At 38.5% G+C, this 26,118-nt stretch overlaps 1 protein-coding gene across 7 annotated transcripts in view; it reads left to right on the top strand.

Annotated features, from left to right (window-relative positions):
• Positions 1-26,118, top strand: part of LOC126263063 (proton-coupled folate transporter-like) — a 266,917-nt gene that overhangs the window by 208,508 nt on the left and 32,291 nt on the right. For all 7 annotated transcript variants that reach the window (XM_049960039.1, XM_049960038.1, XM_049960042.1 and 4 more), the window contains exon 5: positions 9,207-9,290. In XM_049960039.1, the coding sequence (XP_049815996.1) occupies positions 9,207-9,290 (84 nt within the window). The remainder of the gene's footprint in view (positions 1-9,206; positions 9,291-26,118) is intronic.

Raw genomic sequence — 26,118 nt, 5'->3', positions numbered from 1 at the left:
ATCACGAATCCAGTCGCACAACTGAGACGATACCCCATAGGCCCACAGCTTGATTAGAAGTCACTTGTGAGGAACGGTGTCAAAAGCTTTCCGGAAATCTAGAAATACGGAATCAACTTGAGATCCCCTGTCGATAGTGGCCATTACTTCGTGCGAATAAAGAGCTAGTTGCGTTGCACAAGAATGATGTTTTCTGAAACCATGCTGATTACATATCAATAGATCGTTCCCTTCAAGGTGATTCATAATGCTTGAATACAGTATATGCTCCAAAACCCTACTGCAAACCGACGTCAATGATATAGGTCTGTAGTTCGATGGATTACTCCTAATACCCTTCTTAAACACTGGTGCAACCTGCACAATTTTCCTATCTGTAGGTACAGATCTATCGGTGAGCGATCAGTTGTATATGGTTGCTAAGTAGGGAGCTATTGTATCAGCGTAATCTGAAAGGAACCTAATCGGTATACAATCTGGACCTGAAGACTTGCCCGTATCAAGCGATTTGAATTGTTTTGCAACCCCTAAGGTATCTACTTCTAAGAAACTCACGCTAGCAGCTGTTCGTGTTTCAAATTCTGGAATATTCCATTCGTCTTCCCTGGTGAAGGAATTTCGGAAAACTGTGTTCAATAACTCCGCTTTAGCGACACAGTCGTCGGTAACAGTACCATCGGCACTGCGCAGCGAAGGTATTGATTGCGTCTTGCCGCTTGTGTACTTTACATACGACCAGAATTTCTTCGGATTTTCTACCAAATTTCGAGACAATGTTTCGTTGTGGAACCTATTAAAGGCATCTCGCATTGAAGTCCGTGCCAAATTTTGCGTGTCTGTAAATTTTAGCCAATCTTCGGGATTTCGCGTTCTTCTGAATTTCGCATGCTTTTTCCGTTGCCTCCACAACAGCGTTCGGACCTGTTTTGTGTACCATGGGGGATCAGTTCCATCTCTTACCAATTTATGAGGTATGAATCTCTCAATTGCTGTTGCTACTATATCTTTGAATTTGAGCCACATCTCGTCTACATTTGTGTAGTCAGATCAGAAGAAATGGAGATTGTCTCTTAGGAAGGCTTCTAGTGACACTTTATCTGCTTTTTTAAATAAAATTATTTTGCGTTTGTTTCTGGTGGATTTGGAAGAAATGGTATTGAGCCTAGCTACAATGACCTTGTGATCACTAATCCCTGTATCAGTCATGATGCTCTCTATCAGCTCTGGATTGTGGCTAAGAGGTCAAGTGTGTTTTCGCAACCATTTACAATTCGCGTGGGTTCGTGGACTAACTGCTCGAAATAATTTTCGGAGAAAGCATTTAGGACAATCTCGGAAGATGTTTTCTGCCTACCACCAGTTTTGAACAAGTACTTTTGCCAACATATCGAGGGAAGGTTGAAGTCCCCACCAACTATAACCATATGAGTGGGTTATTTATTTGTTGCGAGACTCAAATTTTCTCTGAACTGTTCAGCAACTATATCATCCGAGTCTGGGGGTCGGTAGAAGGAGCCAATTATTAACTTAGTTCGGCTGTTAAGCATAACCTCCACCCATACCAATTCGCATGGAGTATCTACTTCGACTTCACTACAAGATAAACCACTACTGACAGACACAAACACTCCACCACTAATTCTGCCTAATCTATCTTTCCTGAACACCGTCTAAGACTTTGTTAAAATTTCTGCAGAACTAATTTCAGGCTTTAGCCAGCTTTCTGTACCTATAACGATTTCAGCTTCTGTGCTTTCTATTAGCGCTTGAAGCTCAGGGACTTTCTCAGTGCAACTACAACAATTTACAACTACAATTCCGACTGTTCCTTGATCCAAGCACGTCCTGTATTTGCCATGCACCCTTTGAGATTGCAGCCCACCCCGTACTTTCCCGAGGCCTTCTAACCTAAAAAACTGCCCAGTCCATGCCACACAGCCTCCGCTACCTGTATAGCCACCAGTTGAGTGTAGTGAACTCCTGACCTATTCAACGGAACCCGAAACCCCACCACCCTATGGTGCAAGTCAAGGAATCTGCAGCCAACACGGTCGCAAAACCATCTGAGCCTCTGATTCACACCCTGCATTTAGTTCTTTTCTTAAAGAAGGATTTCGATCACTTAGTTCTTTTCTTAAAGTCGTTGAATCTGCTCTCTGGGCTTGAAGTAAATTCACTACCTCAGACCAGTCTGGTGCCTCCTTACTCACTGTCATAGTCATGGCTGGTTCTGAAGTTTCCCCTGTTTTTTGAATGCTATCCATATCCCTATTGATTTTTGACCTAGTGATAATCTAAAACAACTTCCCCTCTAAATGTACTAGCTACAGTTCTATAGCCTTTGAACAGTTTCCTCTTTTTTTTTAAATTAATTTTCTACTCAAATAATTATTGTTGTTCACTCACCCGACGTAGAGTTTTATGCTGCATCAGCAAGCAGGTGTGAATTGGCACTGGTGAATTGCACAGGCACCAGCAGCATCGCACGTTGGTTGCAGCGTCAGTGTCGGTAAGCGGTCACAAAGTCAGTAACGGTGATAAGCACCCATTGCAGTCAGCAACGGTGGTGGGTTACTGCATTGGCATTGGCTGGTTACTGCATCAACATCGGTGGTTGGTTACTGCATCAACGTCGGTGGCTGGTTACTTCATCAGCAGCGGCTGGTTACTGTGTTAATGTGGGTGGCTGGTTACTGTGTGTCTGAGAATTGCTTCCTCCCAACATCCAAATCTTCTTAATTGAAAAGTTGAGATCTTCCCTCTGTTCTTTTGACGTTATTACCTTCTCCTGTCTTATATTGTGTTGCATCCACAACTTTCTTCCTTTGGTTCAGTAGACACAACACAATTACTCGAAACAGTTTCTCAATCTTTGTTATGCCTGGTTGCTATGGCAACTTCTTCCCATTTTTGGTTTCCAATTTCCCTTTCTCTTTGAGTCCTGTCACTTGATCACTAGGTTCTAACGTTTTCTTGGACAACAAGAGACAGTGCTGTGTTGGGTTGCATGACTCACATGTCTTTCCACTTTACTCATACTTTGTGTGTGCAGCTGATCCTCTTCTTTGGGTCATAGCTACGTCACTCTCACCGTTTAATTCTTCTCCAAAGACTGTATCAGGTTAAAGGGAATAATATTTACCAACTCTCTATTCTTGAAATAAATCATGTACTCATAGAATCTTTTCAGTTCAACAACAATATATTTTCAACTTTCATCCCCAAAGTAACATATATTCTGTACAAGCTCCAGCAAGCCAACTGGTTCCAAGATAAATGTCAGAATTTACAAATAACATACAACTACATATGTGCTGCCTCATGCAGAGCCAAGACATGAAGTAAGAGTCACTATACAATACATGGTTCATCTGTCTCTGTAACAATCCTCATGAAACCACAAACCACAGATCGTTATACAAACACTCTTTGACATTTTTATATAACTTGCAAGGCAATGCTGGTAACCAAAAGGCTCTCTCACCCTTGTCATTAAAATATATGGCGTTCGAGACAGTGGAGAGCCAAGTGTTTCTAGAATTTACCCCAAAATTCTCGAAGCACTACACTACGTATGTAATACAATGCATCATGCCAGTAAAGAAACATGATGTCATCTCACATGTGGCACAAGCCATCACATCATCCAACATGGCATTTGTCATGTCACGTGAGGCAACACAATGTGTTATTAAAATTTAGGATGCATGTGTCCCCACTCTGGAATACTTACTATTATAGATGCACCCTCACTCTTGGATACTTCCTACTGTAGATGCATCCCACTCTCCAGAAGTACATAAATTTGTGTCTGTTGCTGGGAAAGTAGGGCTAACTTTGAAAATGCATGAATATGTCAAGATGTCATGATTTAAATACCTTCAAAGATGCCAGATAAGTTGGAAAGCTAGTTCCCTTCTTTTACATCCACAATTCTCCCCAGGATATATTCACTTTTTTTGTGCTATGATAGGAGCATTTTTCAGTCTGGCTCCTAAATTTTACTCTACCATAATTTTGACATTAGATCATCACAGCTTGGCAATTGATGTAGATTTTGGTTGACTCTGGTGATGACCATTTTCGTATAGGTTTTTGTATTGTCTTTTGAACCATGTTTATTATATCAAGGCAACAGATAAAGCTTTCCCAAAACAACAAGACAACCATTAATTACATGTATTTACAGGTCTTTAGTTCCTTTTCTCCCCTTTCTTTAACTATTTGAATATCGTACTGAAACTAAAACCCTCTGTAAACTTTGACGAAGCCAATTGTATGAAAAATACTGAAAGGCTAATAAAAATATTCTATTCTATTCTATTCTATTCTGCCTTCTTTTAAAATTTATCTGATTCAGACAACTGAAACATAGAAGTGGCATGTGTAAAAACGAACTCTCAAAAAACTTGTTTTTTGCCATAAAATCCAAATGAAGCTAAAGTTTTGAAAGTAAGTTTCAATTTTATCATAATAATGCATTTTTTGTTCATTTGATTTGCTTTAAACTGTTTCCACGCATTCAGTCCATGTAAGAACGAATTTTACATTCTACATTTAGCTCTATTTTAAATCATCATGTCTCAATAATGGATAAAAATCTGGTTTGACTTTACCCATTTATCTATCTCCACGCAAAATTTGGACCAGTTCATACATGTTTAAAGTATAGAAGTGGCGTGTATTTTTTGCATATTTTTTCATGTAAAATCAGAATGATACACATGCAAATGATGCCGCTAGATGAGCATTAATTTCAGCCCAAATAAAATCTTTAGCCAAAGGAATGAATTGATTTGCACAATTTGCCTAGGCATCAGCTTTGATTTGTTATTCAAACCTTGCTTAATATACTGTAACACAGCTACAATATGACAGTTGTTTGAATGGCCCTTGGTCTGTGCTAAACCAAAATCTTTTTACTCCATGTTCCTAGCTCAAATAGGTATGAAACACCAAGACCCCCTCACCTCAAACTGTGATACTGTGTGCGGCCTTTTCACTTATATTCGTTACAGCACATATATGCTGTAATGATACAGTATTCGTAAATGGGTTAATGATTCCCAGTTATCTTCTCCCTGTGTTCTGAGTGATGGTCTTTTTTGTGCTTCCTGTTTGAACTCCAGCCAGCTGGTCTGCAGAGTGTGGCATTCCATACTATACATCATCATCATCATTATTAGTGTTCTGCCAAAAGGTAGGTTTTCACATGGTAGTTCTCCAGGCTATCTGGTCTTCTGCCATCCTCTTCAGGTCTGCATAATTTCCTCTTCCCTTTATGTCATCTATCATCTTGTATCTCCTTCTTTCTCTCAGTCTTCTCCCACAAACTAGTCCTTCCAAAGCATCTGCCAGCAACCACTCCCTTCCTAATGAATGTCCCAACCAGTTGTTTTTCCTTTCTCTTATAACCTTCAGCAGACATCTTCTTTATACAGCCAGGGAAATATTCATGCACCTTTTTAGTTAATTAAATAACTATAAGCAAGTTGATGTTAATTTTTCCTGCTGTTAAAGACAATAAACTTTGAATACATTATATTTGTGTGTGTGTGTGTGTGTGTGTGTGTGTGTGTGTGTGTGTGTGTGTGTGTGTGTGTGTGTGTCTGTGTGCTGATATATGTTTCAATCATTGTAGTCAGAGAACAATTTTATCAGTATAATGTGAAATCACTCTTGTTAATGTTCAGCACACATAAATATTTTCACTGAGACATGTATCATTTTTGTAAACAAGCTGATTCTTTTCATGTCATGATCTACTATCTATGTTTCATACTATGAATTATCTGGTCAAAACTGTGTATGGTCAACACAACATTGTACATTAGTGACCAACTGAATGAGAGAGTGCAGTTTTTAACACACTTACCTCACTTTGGGATGGTAGTGTTTGCTCCGTTGAGCCATCTTGGTTTAAGTTTTGTGTGGTTTTCCCTGATCATTTCAGGCAAGTTGCTGGGATGGTTCCCACCCCAAGGCCACAGCTAATTCCATGTCCTGTTCTCACAAAACAGTTTTATATATTACATGTGTAGCGATCCCAGGGTGAATAAATAAATATATTGAGCTACTAACTGTTGTATCTCATTGTGTACAAATACAAGCTGTTCTTCATGTGCACATAGTCAAGTATTACCACACAGAGCTTGAATTACATTTCAAACTGATTGGGAACATGTTCACAAATGGAACAAGCCAGGAGATCACAATTCACAATTTCACCCCAGAGGCTGCATGTCAATAAATTCCAGAACATCTGGTAAGTTCATCATAAGAAATAAATCATTTCCAAACCAAAATACAACTCCAGTGCAAAGTAATCGAAAAATACTAGTGTGGTTCATAAAGTAGTGCTTCATTTAAGTATGTGAGCTTGCTTTCTAGTCACAGTGCACTCTTACTTAAAGTGACAAAGTACCAAAGAATTTGCTGATCTGAGCTGTGCCTTTTGGTAGCCTCTGCTGCCATATGGCTCCATGACTATGCTCAGCTTCTGTCAAGGCAATTAATCAAGTCTATTGCCTCCTTGTGAAATATCCTCGTTGATACTTGGTTGGGCTACTCAACCAGCTAAGACGCAGCTGCAAGGAAATGGATTAAATTATAGGAGACAATAAAACAAATATAATGAATAAGGATACAATAACTATTAACCCTAATTAATGTGATCAACTTTACTCTAGTTGTGTCTCAAAAGTTAATCCCTAAATATTTTACACAGTTGGCAGGAAAACTACTGCTTTGCAAAAAAGTGCTGCTCGTCCAGTTACAATATTCAGCTGCTGTGCATGTACTACTGATAACTTAAAATTTATATGATAATAATAACAATTGTCAAAGGATAACATCTATGAATCTAAACAGATAATTTAAAAAAGGCTTGGTTAATAAAGCATACATTATTTATGAGTAAGGAGAGAATTTTAAATTCCCAGTTTCAGTTCATCAGCAGCTTGTTAAAAATGTTTAAATCATAATATAGAACCTTGTTCTGAACTGCAGATCAAGTTTGCTAGGAAATTATTTTTGTGTCTTATATTGTTGCTATTATTTGTAATTAGTTACTTTAATAATCAAAGAATATATCCAGTGGGAAATTAGAGTAAGTCTGAACAGGATATCAAAGTTTTTCGAAGCAGCATGCCCATATAAAATTTTTTGGCATTCAGACTGTATCACATTGGAGTTAAAACTTGATCTTTGCAATACTATCTATCAGCATCTTGTTCCTCAGGAGATGAATGTCTGATGAAAGGGAAGTCTGACACAAATTACATCAAATCTGAGTTGAATTTCTTGGTAAATGTAGGTGAAACACATCCAGCCACACAAGAAGGCAAATCTCCAACATTCCTTCCATTCTGCAGACTGACATCAAGCATGGTGGGGCAATATTACACAAATATGGTATCAGACCAATATTCCAACCTTCATGGAAATTAAGGGTTTGGTACATCCAACGAGAGACATTCTGGGCTTGAAAGTACCTATTGTCTACAATTTGCCATTTGAATGTGGTGAAAATTATGTGCGGCAGACAATCTGCACCATAGCTGAGCCACAACAAATCAAGTATAGAAATCTTCAGAATAGCAGCCCAGTGAGGGAGGGAGGCATACTGGCACAATCCTTCATTTTTTCATCTGAATCATGCCCTCCAGGTGATGTCACGCTGCAAGTAGAAGTTAGAAAACTTTAGTCTGCCTAGTAAAATTAAATGGTCTGTACTGGTCTTTTTTTTTAGGAACAATGTCTTTGATAAAACTGTGGTGTCACCGCCAGACACCACACTTGCTAGGTGGTAGCCTTTAAATCGGCCGTGGTCCGTTAGTATACATCGGACCCGCGTGTCGCCAATGTCAGTGATTGCAGACCGAGCGCCACCACACGGCAGGTCTAGAGAGACTTCCTGGCACTCGCCCCAGTTGTACAGCCGACTTTGCTAGTGATGCTACACTGACAAATACGCTCTCATTTGCCGAGACGATAGTTAGCATAGCCTTCAGCTAAGTCATTTGCTACGACCTAGCAAGGCGCCATTACCAGTTTATATTGAGCATATTAATGTACCGTCAAGAGCGATGTACACCAATTATGGATTAAAGTTAAGTATTACAGCAACTGCGTCCGTTTTTCTAAGTTCTCATTTCCTTGTAATGTTACAGACCTCACGCCAGTCTGCGTGTAATTAAACGCATGCATTTCGGCCTCCTCTAGCAACACGTGTTGGCTCTTCTGCCAACACATCAAAAACCTCTCATGAAGAAATCATATACTGAGAAAGCCATCTAATAGAATATCCATATTGTATATTGTATATTAAGCACAATCAGTTTACTATTCTGTTAGGAGTTAGTGTAATTCTATCTGAAATTTGTGTGCTGCTATTGTGAAGTCATTCAGTAATGAATTAACTTTTGTTCATCCATCTCCACCATGACTTGTAATATTAAACAGTGTTTCAATACTTGGCAATAGACACTTCCCTTCATAGTTCTCTCACTAATGAAAAATAGCTGAAACATTTATCACTTAGAACTGGTACAAAATTTATTTATTTTTGCTCTGTCACATTTGTTCTCCAAAACATTTCAATTTTTCCAAGGTTTTAATGTCTGGATATTATGCCTATTTAATTTTTCTGCTAAATGAAATACAATGTTATCAAGAGTTGTTCCAATAAACTACATTCTGTATAGTAATGGCCATAAAATTTTCATAAAATATATATCTCTTTTTAGGATCACCAGGTTACAGTTTGCGTAATGAAATGCAGTCAAATGCCAGTTGCAAAAATTCAGACTTTAATAGATCACCTATTTATGGTCAGTGTAGCATAAACTGTAATATTATGAAATCAGCCAATAAATTAATTTTCCCTCTAAGTTGTTAACTTAACTCAAATTATTAAACAAAATATTTGTGAGGTATAACAATAGTGATCCAGAAAGCTGGGAAAACTAAATCTGGCAGCATAATCCTCTATTTGAGTAAACCTGAACAGATAATATCATGCTGAACATGTACTGTTTTTGATTAATTCACATCCCTTAATATTTTTTATTGTTATCTCTTTTTATAGAGCCAGAATATAATTTTTATTTTTCAGTTTTTGTATGTAAATTTAGTATTATCTACCTTGCTGTGAAGTTACTCTGTTACTTAAAATAAATTACATTTTTTTTTACATTTTATTACAGCTCAGACAATTGATCTACTCACTGGTGCAGGTCTCATTCCAGTTCGATCTGTTGTTTCAAAGATTGTACCTTCCGATGAGATTGGTAAGAACTGTATTACAACATTGGAACTAGAAATTTAGAAATAGTCTTTGTGACTGAATTTAGTTCACATTAAATTTTAGTTAATGGATTATAGATTGATAAATAATTTTGAAATAAAGTGCGATGAGAGTGTCAGAAAACAGGATTTCAGCTAATGCCCAGAAATGAAAAATTTCCTACCAAAAACCCTTCCATCTATTTTACCACCCAACCAATCTATAATGTACTGCAAGTCATCATTATGCTACATATTCTCCCAACCAAATGCCAAAGGGACTATATTCCTGTAGAAGGCCCAGGTCAAGATCTGTCCTATTCAGCCATCCACCACACCCCATTCCCATCATGTCATAGGTATACCATACCCTTCCAGAGGCAGGGCCACTTGTGGAAGCAGTCATATTGTACACCATCTCTACCATAACTTTTTATCAAACTTTTATTGCAGTTCATCAACTAAATGTTTACAAGAATCAATGGCAATCACCCAACAGAGCCCAACAGTAGAGTTGACAACCCAATGACAGAACACACTGCTGAATCAACATACTCATCTTAATGGCTGCTTCAAAGACTGTGCCACCTGAATCCTCCTCCCCCAATACCAGTTTCTCTGAATTACATAGAGCTTCAGTATGTGCCACATGCAACTCCCCTTGGCTACACCAGACAAACCTCAAGGATGCCATATCCCTATCACATTGGCTTGCTGCCTCTCTCCCTATTTGCTCTCAGTAATACTTCCCTCATGCAACTCCCCTTGGCTACACCAGACTAAGCTCATGGGTGCTATATCCCTTTCTCATCAGCTCCCTCTTTGCTGTCAGTAATACTTCCCTCCAACCCTCCCTCCCTCTTCCACCCGTTTCCTGCATTTTCCATCTCCATCTGGCATGGCCTCCAACTCCAGTGAAGTGGCAGTACCAGTGGCTGGGGCAATGTAGCTATGCATGTGATTATGTGTGCCTGTTGATATATGTATGTGTGTTTCACACATTGCTCTGAATAAGGACTGCACCTAAAAGTTTTGAAATGTTTTCAGTCTCTTTTATGTCCCAATGGAGCACTAAACTACATAATTGTTATCTTTACTCCTTCCACTGTTTATGTTACAGAACAGTTATTTCAGATGGATAATATGACAAGAATAACTGCTTAAATACCTCTATGTTCAATGTAATTAAACAAACCATCTGTTTGTAGTCCTTACAGGAGGGATATATAGGAGGCTGCAGAATATGCCTAGAGTCTCACTGAAGTCTTGTTTTTGAAACTTTGTAAGTAGGCTTTCATGGGAAAGTTGATGTGTGTTTTCAAACACTTGCTAATTCAGGTTCTCCAACATATTTGTGATGTTCAAGCAAAGATCATTTGTGGCACATTTCTTTGTATATGTCCAGTGTCCAACATTAGTCTCGTTTCATCCTACATGCTTGAGCAGTATTCTACAGTGGGTCACACGAGTGTTTTGTAAGCAGTCTCTCTGTAGATTCATTGCATTTTCCTAGTATCTTACAAATGTAGCACTGTCATCCACCACTTTTACCTACAAGTCAGCCTGTGTGATCATTCTATTTCATATCCCTATGGATTGCTACAGCCAGCTATTTGTGAGAGCTGAGTGGTTCCAATTGTGACTAATTAACATTGTATCCATATGATACTATGTATTTGTGTGGTGTAAAGTGCACAGTTTGACATTTCTATACTTAAAAATAAAAATTGTCAAACTTTGCACGAAACCTGTATTTTCTTTCAATCACTGGGCATAGGTTTTTGTTCGTGAGATCTGTTCTGTTAAAAGGGGAGCTTACTAGGATGAACATGCTGTATAGAATCTGACAGATATTCCACTAGGCCCTAAAGCCTTGCTTAATTTTAGCTATTTTAACTGTTTCTCAATGTCATCAATACTTCCATCTATATCATTCATCTTTGTACGGGTGTGAGAACTAAAGTGGGAGAGTACTTCTCCACATCTTGTTCTATAGGAATATTTAAAAATGGGTTTACGACATCTGCTTTTACCTTGCTACTCTCAATTTAGGTTTCTCTGTTATCCATGAGTCTCAGAACACTGATGTAACTGGCAACCTTTACTTATGATCATATTTTCTTTGTGTTTTGTGAGAGAGCTTTGATAAGATCCTGCTATGGGAGCCACTGAATGTTTCATGCATTGATCTTTTGTCAGTTATTGTTTCTTCATAAGTTTCTTTACAATGGCTGCATACCATCAAGGAGACTCCCCTGTTCTACAAGATATTGCTGCCCAGTGCTTGGTCAATTAGTCTTTCAAACATGAACCATATTCCTCCAACATTCTCTTGTCCATAGTTAAATAATTTGAGTTTCTCTTTGACATATGATGTGATGGGCTCCTTGACCAGCTTACTGAACATGTAAATATTTCTACTTATTTAAGTTATCCTTTGTATTTTAATAATCACCATTGCTTTAACAGCCTCACTATCATTAATACCAGTTTCAAAATGGGCTCCCTGAGAGAGGTCACTTCCAGTTCCACCATGGGTGGCCTACCAGATACTCTGTTCCAAATAGTTTTCAAAAAATTCATTGAATATTATTTTGTAGGATATTTCATCATTCTTGCTTCTAAAAAAGTGCAAATATTCTGACTGATTGTTGTGCAATTTAAGTCTCTTCCTACAATTGCAGTGTGAATGGGGGTGGTTTATCACATCTAACACTTAAAAAACTATAAATATCATAACTAATTGTTGGGTTATTAAGGTTTCTTTCAATAATGACAGTATTTTGAAGATATAAGTATCGGTGGTTTGAATGTGTGGAAACACCTCAACATCGTAACATCGCTGAATATTGACTGTGATCTAGTGAGCATGCTTTAGTTCATTCTATGACCGACTCTTGCAACAATGTGGTCTTGCATTGCAATTTTTTCTTGAATAAAGAGAGAACTATCTTGTTTTGGAAAGTGTTATCTGTCACCCAGATCCTATCCCAGGGAAGGACTCTATATTGGTGTCTTTGTCAAACTCCTCCTGATTTATTTTCAGGCTGATTCAGAAAATACATGTTGACAATGCTTCCATTGTGCAACCATTATCTCCTACATTTCACAAGACAAGACAATGTTTTCAATGTTGGAGCATACAGCACTTCACAGTCAACTCTTTAAGAACCCACATTCATCAAACATGGAAGTGACACTCATCAGCGCAATGTTCCAGCAGTGGACAAAAATGTCAAACAGTAGTGTACCAGAAATGATTTACTGAGTGACTTCATTGCCACTCCCACTTTTCATGAAAATCTGGGTCATACTGAGCCACAACAATCAAACTAGTCAGATTCATGATTGTTCGCTCTGGCCAATGTGTCTTCTGCACCATGTTCAAAATTGTTCAACTTGATGCAATTGCAGCCTACTGTACAGTCTTTGTTCATTCATACTGGGCACCCCACTGTGCTTTGAACAGCTATGGAACATTTTTCTGTGATATCCCTATGGATGTCACCCTGGCAACTGCCATCACCATCCATCAGTGTCACCTACATGCACTTTAATGCACATCTTAAACTGCCACTATTACTCCCAGATCAACCAACTGTCTGGTTCACAATAGTCAAAAGCATCCTCACTACATATGAGGTCACTAGTGATGGTGCTAAAACTGTTAGCCCACTCAAGTCACTTGATACCAGTCCAAATGCTTTGGACCTTATTGATGATCAAATTTCTGTCAAAATTTCTCATGAGTATGAATCAATGGATAACAGGCTCAAATTAGCAGACAGAATCTTCACAATACTACAACACTGACAGTGCATCAGTACCTTTGACAATAAAACCACAGCACATGGACCAGAGCACCAGCCTCCACGTGCCCACCCCGTCACAGCAGCCAAGCCCAGCTGACCCTGATTGATCCCCACTCATGGTGACATCATGACCCCAGCCTGGGACAGTGACATTCATGCAAACACAACAACCTCCCACACACCTGGCACCTATGATCCTCATGCAGCAACACCTATGTGGGGCTAACTTTCCTGGTTTCACACACAGTTTGGCAACACTAGATATAACTGTTGCTTGCCTTACATGGCCCATCTAAAACAGTTGCAGGGTCTGTGATGGGCACAAAGCCTAGTCAAGTCACCTCATCTTACATCACAGCAATGAACTGTTATGCATGGCCATCACCACAGAACAGCAGCAGACTTTACATCCTCGACCACTCATTTGAAAAAGATTAAGTCATTGATTCAGACACTGAAGTGAGTATACATGCTGACCCTTCCTCTTATGTCACACAGCAGTTGCACTACACTGCTCTGTGAAGCAAACAACTCTGTCATCAATGTCTAAGTCTCCAAGCACTCCCCCCTCCCCCCCCCCCCCCCAAAAAAAAAAAAAAAACAAAAAACAAAACAAAAACTGCAACTGGAATGCAAAGATGTGATCATATGGAATTTTCTCATTGTGGAAATCAGTGAACTTGCACTCGAAGCTTATTTCCTTTTCTATTTCTGACTACTATGGGATCTGGATAGTGGAACACTGACTCACCAATACAGTGACCACTCTGTTGCCATCATCACTGGCCACACCCAACCAACAACAGAGTATACTCCCTCTGCATCTCCTTTGGGCAACACACACTGTCGCATTTTGACATATGATCATCATTGTTATTTACAAGACTGCGTCAGGTCATTCATCTAAGTTCAACAAGTCCACCTACTCCATTTCAACATGATTAGATTCCCTATGCCTACAGCAGAAAAATGATGCCATATAGCAAGCAACCCCCAACTCATCAGAGGAACTCATCACAGCATGGCACTGTCTACAATTTCTTCAGACACATCAGTCATCTCCACTCACCCATAACAACTTTGTCACCCCATCTCAACCTGGTCTCAACAAGGCAGCAGCAGTCTTTGAGGAAGTTTCTTCTGTAAACGTAACCTTCACTCATCAACAATATCAGTATCTCATCTCTTGCTCATGTGCTTCCCACTGAAACATTGTGCTTTTCTTCACCTCCCACCTCTCTGTGAGTGCTGGTTCTGCAATGCGCTATCAGAAATGGAACACTGCACAAGTTTACCACCACATCAGGCCCTCCGGTCTGCCACTGACCAAACAGGTTACCACTGGATGAGATCCATGCTACTAGGCAGTGGTCAATGAACTAGTTAGAAGCTATAGTTGTTAGACCTTTGGACAGCTCATGGGCTTCACTCATTCAGTATTTTGTTCAAGCTCTCTATCTGCTGTGCCATCTCATTTTTACCAGATGAGAACATGCATGAATTGCATTTTAAACAGGTTTATGGTGCTCTTGTTGATAATGGTGTTGTGATTAATGAAGAAAAATGTCAACTTAGACAAACTAGGATCATATTTCTCAGACTTATTATCAATGCTGCCAGCATTCACCCCATGCCACAGTGAATGGAATTCATCTGTCAGCTGCTGCCACCACAGGAAATCAAAGAATTACATTGATTCGTAGCAATGATTAATGTCTATCACCACCAGCTTTCACAAGCAGCCAACACTGACACCGCACTAACTGAGGTTCTCACGGGCAAGAATACCACAGGTAAATATAAGCTGGTGTATGGTTCCTGCATGCTGTTCACCTTTGACCAGCTTAAAGACTGCCTTGATATGCCATGACTTTGTCACACACTCTCCCTCATATGAAACTCACTATTACATCTGATGTAAGCTACTTCACTACTGGGGTGATTCTACAGCAGGAAGGGCCGGGTGTACAGCAACCACTTCAATTTTTCTAGCACAAACTGACACCTTAACAGAATAAGTGGTCTGTGTATGACCATGATCTTCTAGCAGTTTATGAAGCAGTTCACCAGTTTAAAGATGATGCAGTCCATTTGGACTGCTATTCATTTACTTAAACCACTGACTGCAAGGAGACTCATTCTGAAATTCATCAAAAGACACGTGGCCCAGCCAGTTCTACCACCTGGACTGTATAGCACAGTTCATGACTGACATCAATCATCTGAAGGGCATGGACAATGTTGTTGCAGACTATCTTTCACAGTTCACTGCCATCTCCACACAAATTGATTATGATAAGTTCATGGAGGCACAACTGCAGAACCAGTAGTTGTGCAATTACTGGTTCTGCAGTTGTGCCTCCATGAACTTATCATAATCAATTTGCGTGGAGATGGCAGTGATCTGTGAAAGATAATCTGCAACAACATTGTCCATGCCCTTCAGATGATTGATGTCAGTCATGAACTGTGCTATATAGTCCAGGTGGTAGAACTGGCTGGGCCACGTGTCTTTTGATGAATTTCAGAATGAGTCTCCTTGCAGTCAGTGCACAACCCCACTATTAACTACAACCTTGAACATCATCCAATATTGGGCACAAATACACAGATTTCATGTGAAGTGTTACAGAACTGAATACTTCCCCCTGTTCCTCAGGCAGTTTGCAAGATCATCTTTCTTTAACTTATTACATGCCAATTTCTGCCCAACAACATGCTTCTTCACAGACCACTTCATGTGGTGGAACATTAATGAAGATTGCACAGAGTGGACATACACTTGCATGCCACATCAACAGAGTGAAATGGAGTGTTACTTACAACCATATCTTTGCCAATTCAAGATTCCAAATGGCTGCTTCCACCATGTGCCTCTCATTCTGGTAGGACCTCTCCCTGAGACTGATGCCTATCAATATATTCTTTCAGTCATCAAGTGCATAATGTAGTGGGTAGAGGCATCACAGCAGATTAAACAGCCAGAGCTTTCATTGTTATGTGGAGTTCTTGGTTTGGTAGCCCAGCTTCTATCACCACTGATCAAGGTTCACAATTCAAATTGAGTTTTCAGTGAACTATCCATTTTTTGTGGCACACATCAATATTGGACATCTGCCTTCCAACCACAGAGCATCAGACAGGGGCAGTGTAAATTGAAAATGGCACTCATTTACCATGGACTAAATATTCTGAAGAACTGCCTTGGTTGCTGATAGGTGTGTCCACTGAAGCCCTGTGCTTTGGGTGCTGTTAGGTGTGTGCTCAGCACACTAACATAATTTCGCTATTAGAGATCCTGTATGATGAAACGTGCTCCTTACCTGCTGATTTTGTGCTTCATCAACCATCAGTCATGGCCACAGACCATTGTTGCACACACCACACACCATACCTCTGTGTTCCTCCTCCATGGCCTCGCAGTGTGCCAATAATCTCTGCACACAAAGTGCTGGATGACTGGGATTTCATTGTGTTCCACAATGACATGATCTGGTTGGCTTTACAGCTGTGCATACATAGGTCCACACAAAGTGCTTAAACAAGGAGTACATAGTTTCAAGATATTACTGATTAGCAAGCCTGCAAAAGTAATGATAAAGCATCTGAATCACATATGGGCCCTGCCCAACAACTTTTCTGCTAATGTCACACTGCTTTCTTTGAAATGTACAAGAATGCAACACACCCAAACACATGTAGTAATTTCAAATTTGGCTTCTTTCCTTCTCTATCTGAAGTAGGACTATGATTAATGATGAAAACAGCTGCCAATGCTTGTCTATAGATTTGCACCCAAGCATCATACAACAAGCCTTTTCAATGATAGTACGATTCAGTTGTTGTGACACTCTATTTTGCTGAGGTGTGTTCATAAGTGTAAACTCAAACTGTGCTCCCTTTTCTTCAAAGGATTTCATCTGAAACATATTCACCATCATTGTCCCATCTAAAACTGCCAATTTTCATGTTAAAAAGAGCAGTAGCCATACCATAGTATATTTTAAAATAATGAAACTCTTCAGACTTTGATTGAAGAGTATAAGCTGCTGTAAAGTTAATATGATCATCAGTGAAAGTCACTATTTATTTCTTTGCATCAGAAGAAAAAAGTGTCATAGGACCTAGTACACCAATATGTATCCATTCAAGGTATCGTTTGGCTCAAATGCAAGGCTGAGTATGTAATAATCATGTTTGTCTACCCTCTATGCAAGGGTTCAGAAAACATTACTTTGTCCAGAGCCTCTGCTAGATAACAATGTTTCTTCATATTTTTGAGGTTCAAATGTCCTAAGTGTTTATGCTGCAAGTCTACATCACTGTCCAAAACACAAGCACTTTAAATAGGACTCTTAGTATCTTTTAACAAAACAGTATACATGCATGAATCTTTTCTGTGAGCTACAGCTACAGATTTAGCACTCTTTTGAATTGAACACACTTAATTTTCAAAAACAATGAGTATCCAGCCATTGTAAGTTTACACACTGCCAACAAATTATTTAGTAAACCTAACACTTCAAGAACATCTTTTATTTTTATTTGAAATTCTTTTTCCACAAACAATGCTTTCAACATCAACATTCCCAGGCTTTCAGGCAAACAAAAATATATGTGTTCTGAGAAACTTTAATCTTGAAACTTCCTGGCAAATTAAAACTATATGCCCAACCAAGACTCAAACTTGGAGCTCTGCCTTTCAAGAGCAAATGCTCTACCAACTGAGCTACCTGAAGTATGACTCACAAGCTTCCCTCACAGCTTCACCAGTACCTCATCCCCTACCTTTCAAACTTCACAGAGCTTTCCTGCAAAACTTGCAAAACTAGCACTCCCGGCAGAAAGGATATTGTAGAGACATGGCTTTGCCCCAGCCTCAACCTGGAGGATGTTTCCAGAATGAAACACTGAACTGGCAGAAGTGAAGTTGTGAGGATGAGTTGGGAGTCATGTTTGGGTAGCTCAGTTGATAGAGCACTTCCCCGCAAAAGGCAAAGGACCCGAATTTGAGTCTCAGTCTGGCACACAGTTTTAATGTGCCAGGAAGTTTCATATCACCACGCACTCCACTGCAGAGTGAAAATTTCATTCTGGATTCTTTAATCATATTGCATCTACCTGTTCCTTCACATTCATCAAAGGGAGAGACTAATGTTACATTGCCCCTAAAACTAGACACCACTTAACAGCTTGCACATCTTATGCTACATTTGCAGAATTGCTACTTTTATGCTTTTGCAACAATTTGGCTTTGCATTGTCCACTAATATGACCTGGTTTTCCACATTGGTAACAAATATATTTAGAGTTTTGGTTGTGTCATACATATCTTGAGATTTTGTTGTCACCTGATACTTCCTTTGACATTGCTGTCAGACAAAGGCTGTCAATGAAGAAAATTCATTTAATGATCTTCTGTTACCTTTATAATTATTGTGTGTTTTGCATCTACATCTAATAGTCTACCCCTTACAAAACTCAGCTTCAATTGCTCACTTGACAAGGCTTTCAGAGCAGTAATGGCAACTTCATATTCCAGAGGCATTCTTAGTAACAAACTGCACACTATATCACTTGTTCAATATTAGCACTAGATGCCTTCAGGTCATGTATTTACTTATGAAAGTTCCTAAAACTATTTTCAAGTGTGTCATCACTTACATTAAACTTCATTGTCAACAGAGTTTTTCTTACTAAAATTTGATTAGCCATATCTTTCAGCTCAAAATTTTGAGTTAATGAATTCCACAAATCATAGCCAGTTTCCTTGTCCTTGACATACTCCAAGAACCTGTATGAAATTCTTTGGATTATTTGTGATTACACTTGTTTTCATTTTTGCTAAATTCTCTCAGAAGAGATTTTTTCTGTGCACATTGTTCAGTTGTGTCATCCTGAGTGGACTCTACCATCTCCATGTAGGACTTTTCCATAAAACTCACTAATTACAATTCAAAAATTATTCAGTCCTAAATTTTCAGTGGCTATGGTTTGTGTCATCAAACAATGGTATCCTGTACTTCCCCATCTCCTGAGCCATGACTGTGAATTACATATTGCATTAATTAGTTTTTCCCCCCTTATTTGTTTCCCGTCAAACCTGGCACCTGGGCCCATAACCTGTTGTTAATATTATAAATAACTAGGTATTTAGATAAGTAATATCAGTTTGTTACTTACCACAATTACAATGGCTACTACAATACAACAATGAAGACAACATACAGACTAAAAGGAAAAAACACATAGTAAAGCACATATAAAAAAGTGAAAATAAATCAAAGCGTAGTTATTAAATTATCATTACTTCAACAATATACAGTGAAATATGATTAAAATTGAATCTTTTCTAAATATTAAATTATACCACCTACATTTAATTCATTGGATTTTATGCATTTTGAGTCATTGCTTGCTTTGTTTCAATGTGTACAGATACAGTGATGACAGTGTATACCAAAACAGGTAGCTGATAGCAGAACTAGGACTGTGAACTGCAGTGTTATGTGCAGTTTAATTCGATGCACAGGTGATTAATATTTTCAGTGGTTAGACAGATTCTGGAACATTACTAATCTGGGTTTGCCTCAGTGTTAATACTTCTGCTTTCTGGTGTCTGACTTATTGCTGTAATCTGGTTTAATGACAAGCACAAAATGATGGACACAACAATGAATTAGTCAGCTTGACACCTTTTTACATTAATTGATAGGTATAAGAGTATGATCATCAGTTGGTATAAATATTTTAGATGGTATATTCATCACATCTCAGCTCTTCCATTAGAGTACAAAGTATTTGACTGTGACAACATATTTTCAATACACATCCACTATTCAGCAGTGACTGACACATATGGTGGAATTAGGTTTGGTTATTTAATCATTGCACATAAAATCTATTCAGTTTATGTTCTTGATTGACTGCGTATTATTATAAAAATAAATGAAACAGAAATGTTCACTTTTTTAACTACTAATAATAGAGATATAGTTACAATTTGATAGCAGAACTTGGACTGTCAAGTGCAGTGTTATGTGCAGAGTAATTTGATGCACAAGTGATTACTATTTTCAATGGTTATTTTTGGCACAGTCACTGACTTAATGTTTTCTCTTTGTTTTTATATATGTTTTATTCTGTTGTTGAATGTGCTTTTTAATGGAGCCATATGAGTTACAGTTTAGTTTTTATGTTGCAATAAAATTAATTCATCTAGCATGCAACAGTTGGTGAACCTGAAGTGATCTCTGATGGTCGCTGACATGAAATTCGAAAATCACTAGTACTTTGTATCATGCTGCATCATGCTAAGTATGAACATCCACAGAGACTCCATCACATATCTTCTGTATTGCAGTTCACCATAGCTCCATGAGGCCAGCCCTGCTACCAGCTGTAGATGTATCTAATGGCACAGTAATTAATCATGTGTCAGTAACACTGCCACCGTTTTGGCAACAGAATCCCATACTGTGGTTTGTGCAACTAGAAAGTCAGTTTGTGCTTGCGCAGGTAACTGCAGATGACATTAAGTACAGTGGTCTAGTTGATGTGCTCAATGAAGATACAGCCACAGATGTGCAAGAAATTGTGGTGTCACCACTCATTAAATAACCATCAAGAATGCACTGATTATTTGGTTCTTACGGGCCAAGGTGAAGAGACTGGAGAAGCTACTCTGCATTAAGAGCTAGGTGATTGCATCCCACTGCAGTTACCACATCAACTAAGTACATTAGCGAGTAGTGCAGTCAGTGATGACATTCTGTGGAATATTTGGTTATCATGCCTGCCACCTGACATGTTGAAGATATTGATAGTGTGAGCTGGCAATCTAGATGCCCTTGAGCAACCACAGGTCACATAGCAGAAATGTGTCAGTCCATATGCATTGCAACAGTTTTCCCTCAGCCTCAGGCAGACAACACACTCAGGGCACTACAAGCAAATGTTGCAGAGCTCACTGTGCAAGATGCAAGTTGCTGTATTATAGAGCCAGACTACCAGTTGCTGATCTCACCACCACCACTCACAGAGAAAGCGCAGCAGCTCCATCACCAGCAAGAGTCTGCTGGTACTACCAATGGTGTGGTTCTGAGGTGTGGAAGTACAGCCCACCTTGTGAGCAGGAAAACTCAGTGGGAAGTAAGTGGTGATGGTCACTGGCTCTCCAGATGGCAGCTATCAACTATTTGTAATGGAACAAGGAACAGTTTTTGGTAGACATGGGTACTGACGTTATAGTCTATCAATCTGCCCATCTGCATTCCAGCTGTGAGACCACCACCTTTTCATTGTCAATGATTCTACAATCACAAGATATGGTTGTGTCACATTATTGTTAAACTTAGGCTTACAATGCAAAATTAAATGGCAGTCTGTCTTAGCAGACATGAACACCCCATACTCGGAGCGGTCCTTTTCTCATTTTATGGACTCCTGCCAGACCTCCATCAATGATGCCATCTTGACACTACTACCAACCTACTAAGAAAGGGCAAGTGTGTCTTGTAGAAGATACAGAGTACGGATGACCATCAGTGATTCTCTGTTCATAGAGCTCCTCAGGCAGTTCCCAGAGATCGCAGGCTCCAACACTAGCACCTGTGCTACACTGGACTGGTGGTGCACTATATTTTGCCTGCACCTGGACCACAACCAAACAAACTGACATCCCAGAAATTGAAGATAATTAAGAAGGAATTCTTGTCTGTGCTCACAAAAGAAATCTCCCACCCGTAGAGCAGTAGTTGGGCATCTCCACTACATGCAGTTCCAAAGAAGAAAAATGGATGGTATCCATGTGGTAACTATAGACAGCTCAATTTCAGAACCATTCCAGCTCAGTATCCAGTACCGCATATTGAAGATTTTACATTTAATGTTCAGAGTAAGCACATCTTTTCTACATTGGACTTAGTTCGTGCATTGTGCCAGTTACCTGTGGCACAGGATGCAACACTTGTGTACACTTTAATACATAACTGACTACATGATGTGAACATTGTGAATGACTACCATAGCTTGAGTGAATCATTGTCCTGCACAACCACTTGTAGAAGATTATATCATATAATTAAAATTTGATATTATGTTTTTATTTACAATAGAAAAGAGAACAAAATTGGTGGACATGAAATTATAATGACCAAAGAGTAAACCTATTTAACTGTGGTTTGGATAACAGTAAAAGTGACAAAATCACAGGAACTATGTCATAAATATTATGCATACTCCTTCAGGGACATAACAATCCTGCCAAAATTGGTTAAAATAAGAAATTTTATAGATCAAAGAAATGGTAAAATAAGTAGAAGTGGATAACTTCAGAATTAGAAAAATCAGGATTACAAAACTGTATTGGAAATAACCACAAACTAAGACTGGAACACATTGGAAGACAATAATTTTGGTTATGATTCACTTTATAAATATGAAGCTTTTCAAAAAGTAAGATGTCTGCTGATATGTGGAGCTTGGGGGCTTTTGAATGAGTGTCAGTTTATAAACAACTTGCTATTCCCTCACTGAAAGCCCAAACTCCATATGTTCTGTAAGGATAAAAAAATCTTGAATGATTTTTTGAAGAAATTGTTCCCAAGTTAACTTACTATTCTCTTGCTGCCAGAAATCACAAGAATACTTAGTGATATAATAATAATAATAATAATAATAATAGCTTTATTCAACATCGAATGGTACACTGCACATGTACAAAGAAACAGTAATGATTAAAGTTATTTGTACAATACACAAGACACATTCTTCTGAATACGTCATTAATTTACAACAAAATTACAATAAGGTGTTTACTTATTTCTGTTCACATAATTTCACAAAGCATTTGTTGTTCTTCATATAAGTATGGTACTCTTCTAATGTGTAGAAAGGGTGTTTTACTAAAAATTTCTTAAGCTGATGTTTCAGTTTAATTGTAGGAAGAGCCATGACTGCTCTAGGCAGTGCATTAGCTAATTTTATACCTGCATACTGAGGCCCCTTTTCGTAAAGTGCTGTTCTGTGGCTGCCAATGTAAAATCTTTCTTTATTTCTAGTATTGTACTGGTGGAAATCTGAATAAGTGTTTGGGTGCAGTCTTTTCACAAGCAATATGGCTTTTAGAATGTATGTGTTTATAACAGTTAACACCTCTGTTTTTGGAAACAAGTTGCGACAAGATTCCCTATATTTTGCTCCACAGATTATTCTCACACCCCTTTTTTGAAGAATGAGTAGCTTATCTAGATTAGCTTTGGTTGTTGCCCCCCAAATTTCAATACCATAGTTCAAGTGAGAGGAGAAAAGAGCATGGTATGCAGTCTTTAGGACTACGGTGTCTCTACAGAACTTGCTAATAGTACTGATTGCAAATATATTTTTTGACAGCTTAGTTGCTAGAGAGTCAATATGTGTGTCCCATTTCAGGTTGCTTTGGATTGTTATGCCAAGGAATTTTACACTAGACTCTTTCTTTACCAATTCGTTGCCCATGTATAATTTTATTTTATTATTCAAACTACTTTTGTTTAACTCCATCAAACATGTTTTACTGGTGCTTACATTTAAGTGGCTTTCATTAAAAAACTGAACAATTTCTTTTGTCACATTATTACACTCGGCCTCTAGTTCATTACATGATTCCTTTTTACATACAATGGATGTGTCATCGGCATACAGAACAATTTTGGAATTTATAGTACAGTATTTAATATCATTTACATAGATCAAGAACAGAAGGGGGCCCAATACTGAGCCCTGGGGCACCCCATATTTTATGCAAGAGATCTCTGATTTGTAGACACCACTTTCCATTTTAAGTAGAACAATCTGCTTTCTATTGCTCATATAACATTTTATTAGATCATAAGCAGCACCTCTAATGCCCATGTTCCATAGCTTGTCTAATAGGATGTCAACGTTCACACAATCAAAGGCTTTTTCCAGGTCTAGGTATACACCTGCCACATGTTCCTTGCTTTCGATACCCCGTAACACCTCTTCAATTAGTTGAGCAGCTGCAGTGCTAGTTGATTTACCTTTTACGAATCCATTTTGATTTTCGAACATCAGGTTGTGTTTGTTAAGAAAGTTTATAATCCTGTTGTATATAACTTTCTCAACTATTTTGGAAAAGGCAGGAAGGATTGAGACTGGTCTGTAGTTTTCTATTTTTTTGTTGTCACCTTTCTTAAAAATGGGTGTTACCTGTGCTATTTTGAGTCTGTCTGGAAAGGTGCCTGATTCTGTTATATTGTTGACTGCTGCAGACAGAGGTACAGATACATTTTGGCTACAGGCTTTTAAAACATTAGTATTTAGGCCATCATTCCCAACTGAATTAGAGGGTTTTAGAGAGCTAATGATGCCCATTATTTCTGCACAGTTTGTGGGGGCTAGATATATACTATGGTCACATGTATTACCTTTAAAACTGTAGTGCATGTTTTTATGTTTGTCATTTATGGCTTCCCCTACGGAAGAAAAATATTCATTAAAAATATTTGCAGTTTCCAGTTGGTCTTTTATGAGCATGCCATTGTGGTTAATAGTAAAGTCCATACAGGATTTGTCATTGCCAGTTCTAAAACTGTTTATGACTGCCCAGATGCCAGTAGTTATGTTGTGTGAGTTTTGAAGCTTATTTGCAACATAGTTGCTCCTGGTCTGTGTAAGTAAGTCCTTATAGTATGCTTGATATATTTTGAAGGCTTCCTTTAGCTCAGGAATCTCTCTATTATTCAGCATTGCACTGTGGAGTAGTTTTAATTTTTCCCTCACTTCAGTGACATTACTATTTACCCAAATATTTTTGTTTATATTTTTTGTTTGTTTCATTTTTGTGATTACAACTGGGCATGTGGTATCAACGCAGTAATAGAAGTCAGCAGCAAAGTTATCATATGAAAAGCTATTATTTTCAAACCATTTTATTTGTGCTAGCATCCAGTTTAGTCTATTTATGTTGTCATTATACATTATTCTTTTAGTTACAAACTGTTGCTTTGTGGTGACAGTGGGGGCCTCATGGCGTTCCAATTTAAGCTGTACTGCATGGTGATCTGAGATGGCTAGTTTTAAAACTGATGCACTGTGGGATAGGTGGGTCATGTTTGTTATTATGTTGTCAAGACATGTTTTACTATTGCCAATTTCTCTAGTGGGTTCCCGAATGAGTGGGGTCAGGTTAAATTCATCACACAGACGATGTAACTTTTTGGTGCTGACATCATTTGTTAATAAATCTATATTTATATCCCCTGTAACTATAATATTTACATGACCATTTGGCCCAGTAAATGTTGTGTCTATATATACAAGCAAGTCAGAAAGATTTACAAAAAAGGTATCTGTATTTGCTGCAGGTGGCCTGTAAACATCGATAACTGTTATGTTATCTCTACCCCATTTCAGGTTTATTGCAGCAAATTCTGAGACTTCTTCCAAGCAGAAGGAACTCACATCAATAACATTAAAATAACTTTCATTTATAGTGAAAATTGCTACACCTCCCCCAGTCTTGTCTTTTCTACTGAAGGCTGTGCAGAATTTCATACACAGTGGTTGACTAATGCTAATCAGAGCTTCATTGTACCAATGTTCAGTTACAACTAATATATCGGGTTTGTCAATCCGTGAAATTACATCTAGATCATTATGCTTATTTCTAAGACTACCAAGATTCTGGTGTATGATTTTAAGGCTGAGTTTTACCTGCTGGACCTTAGAGGATAATTTTGGACTAGCAATGAGGCCAGCAGGCTTCACAAGTTTCCCTGGCTTGCCAGCGGTGGCTGGTGTTGTGGCAGATTTTGTTGAGATGGGTTGTACCACCCCATGGCAATGGACTTCTTTTCATCACTTTGTGAACAATGTCGCCTCACTTCCTCAATAATTTTGCTACTAATGATCTTTTTGCCTCTTTTGTTCATGTGCAGACCATGAGATGTGTGCAGCTCCCTTTCTAGATAGGTGACATCTACTAGAGACACATTCTGAAATTTACTACATACATCTT

Source organism: Schistocerca nitens, chromosome 6 (genome assembly GCF_023898315.1).
Source record: "Schistocerca nitens isolate TAMUIC-IGC-003100 chromosome 6, iqSchNite1.1, whole genome shotgun sequence".
Lineage (NCBI taxonomy): Eukaryota > Metazoa > Arthropoda > Insecta > Orthoptera > Acrididae > Schistocerca > Schistocerca nitens.
Note: the sequence above shows the minus strand (reverse complement) of the source record. Positions and strands in the feature narration are given on the sequence as shown.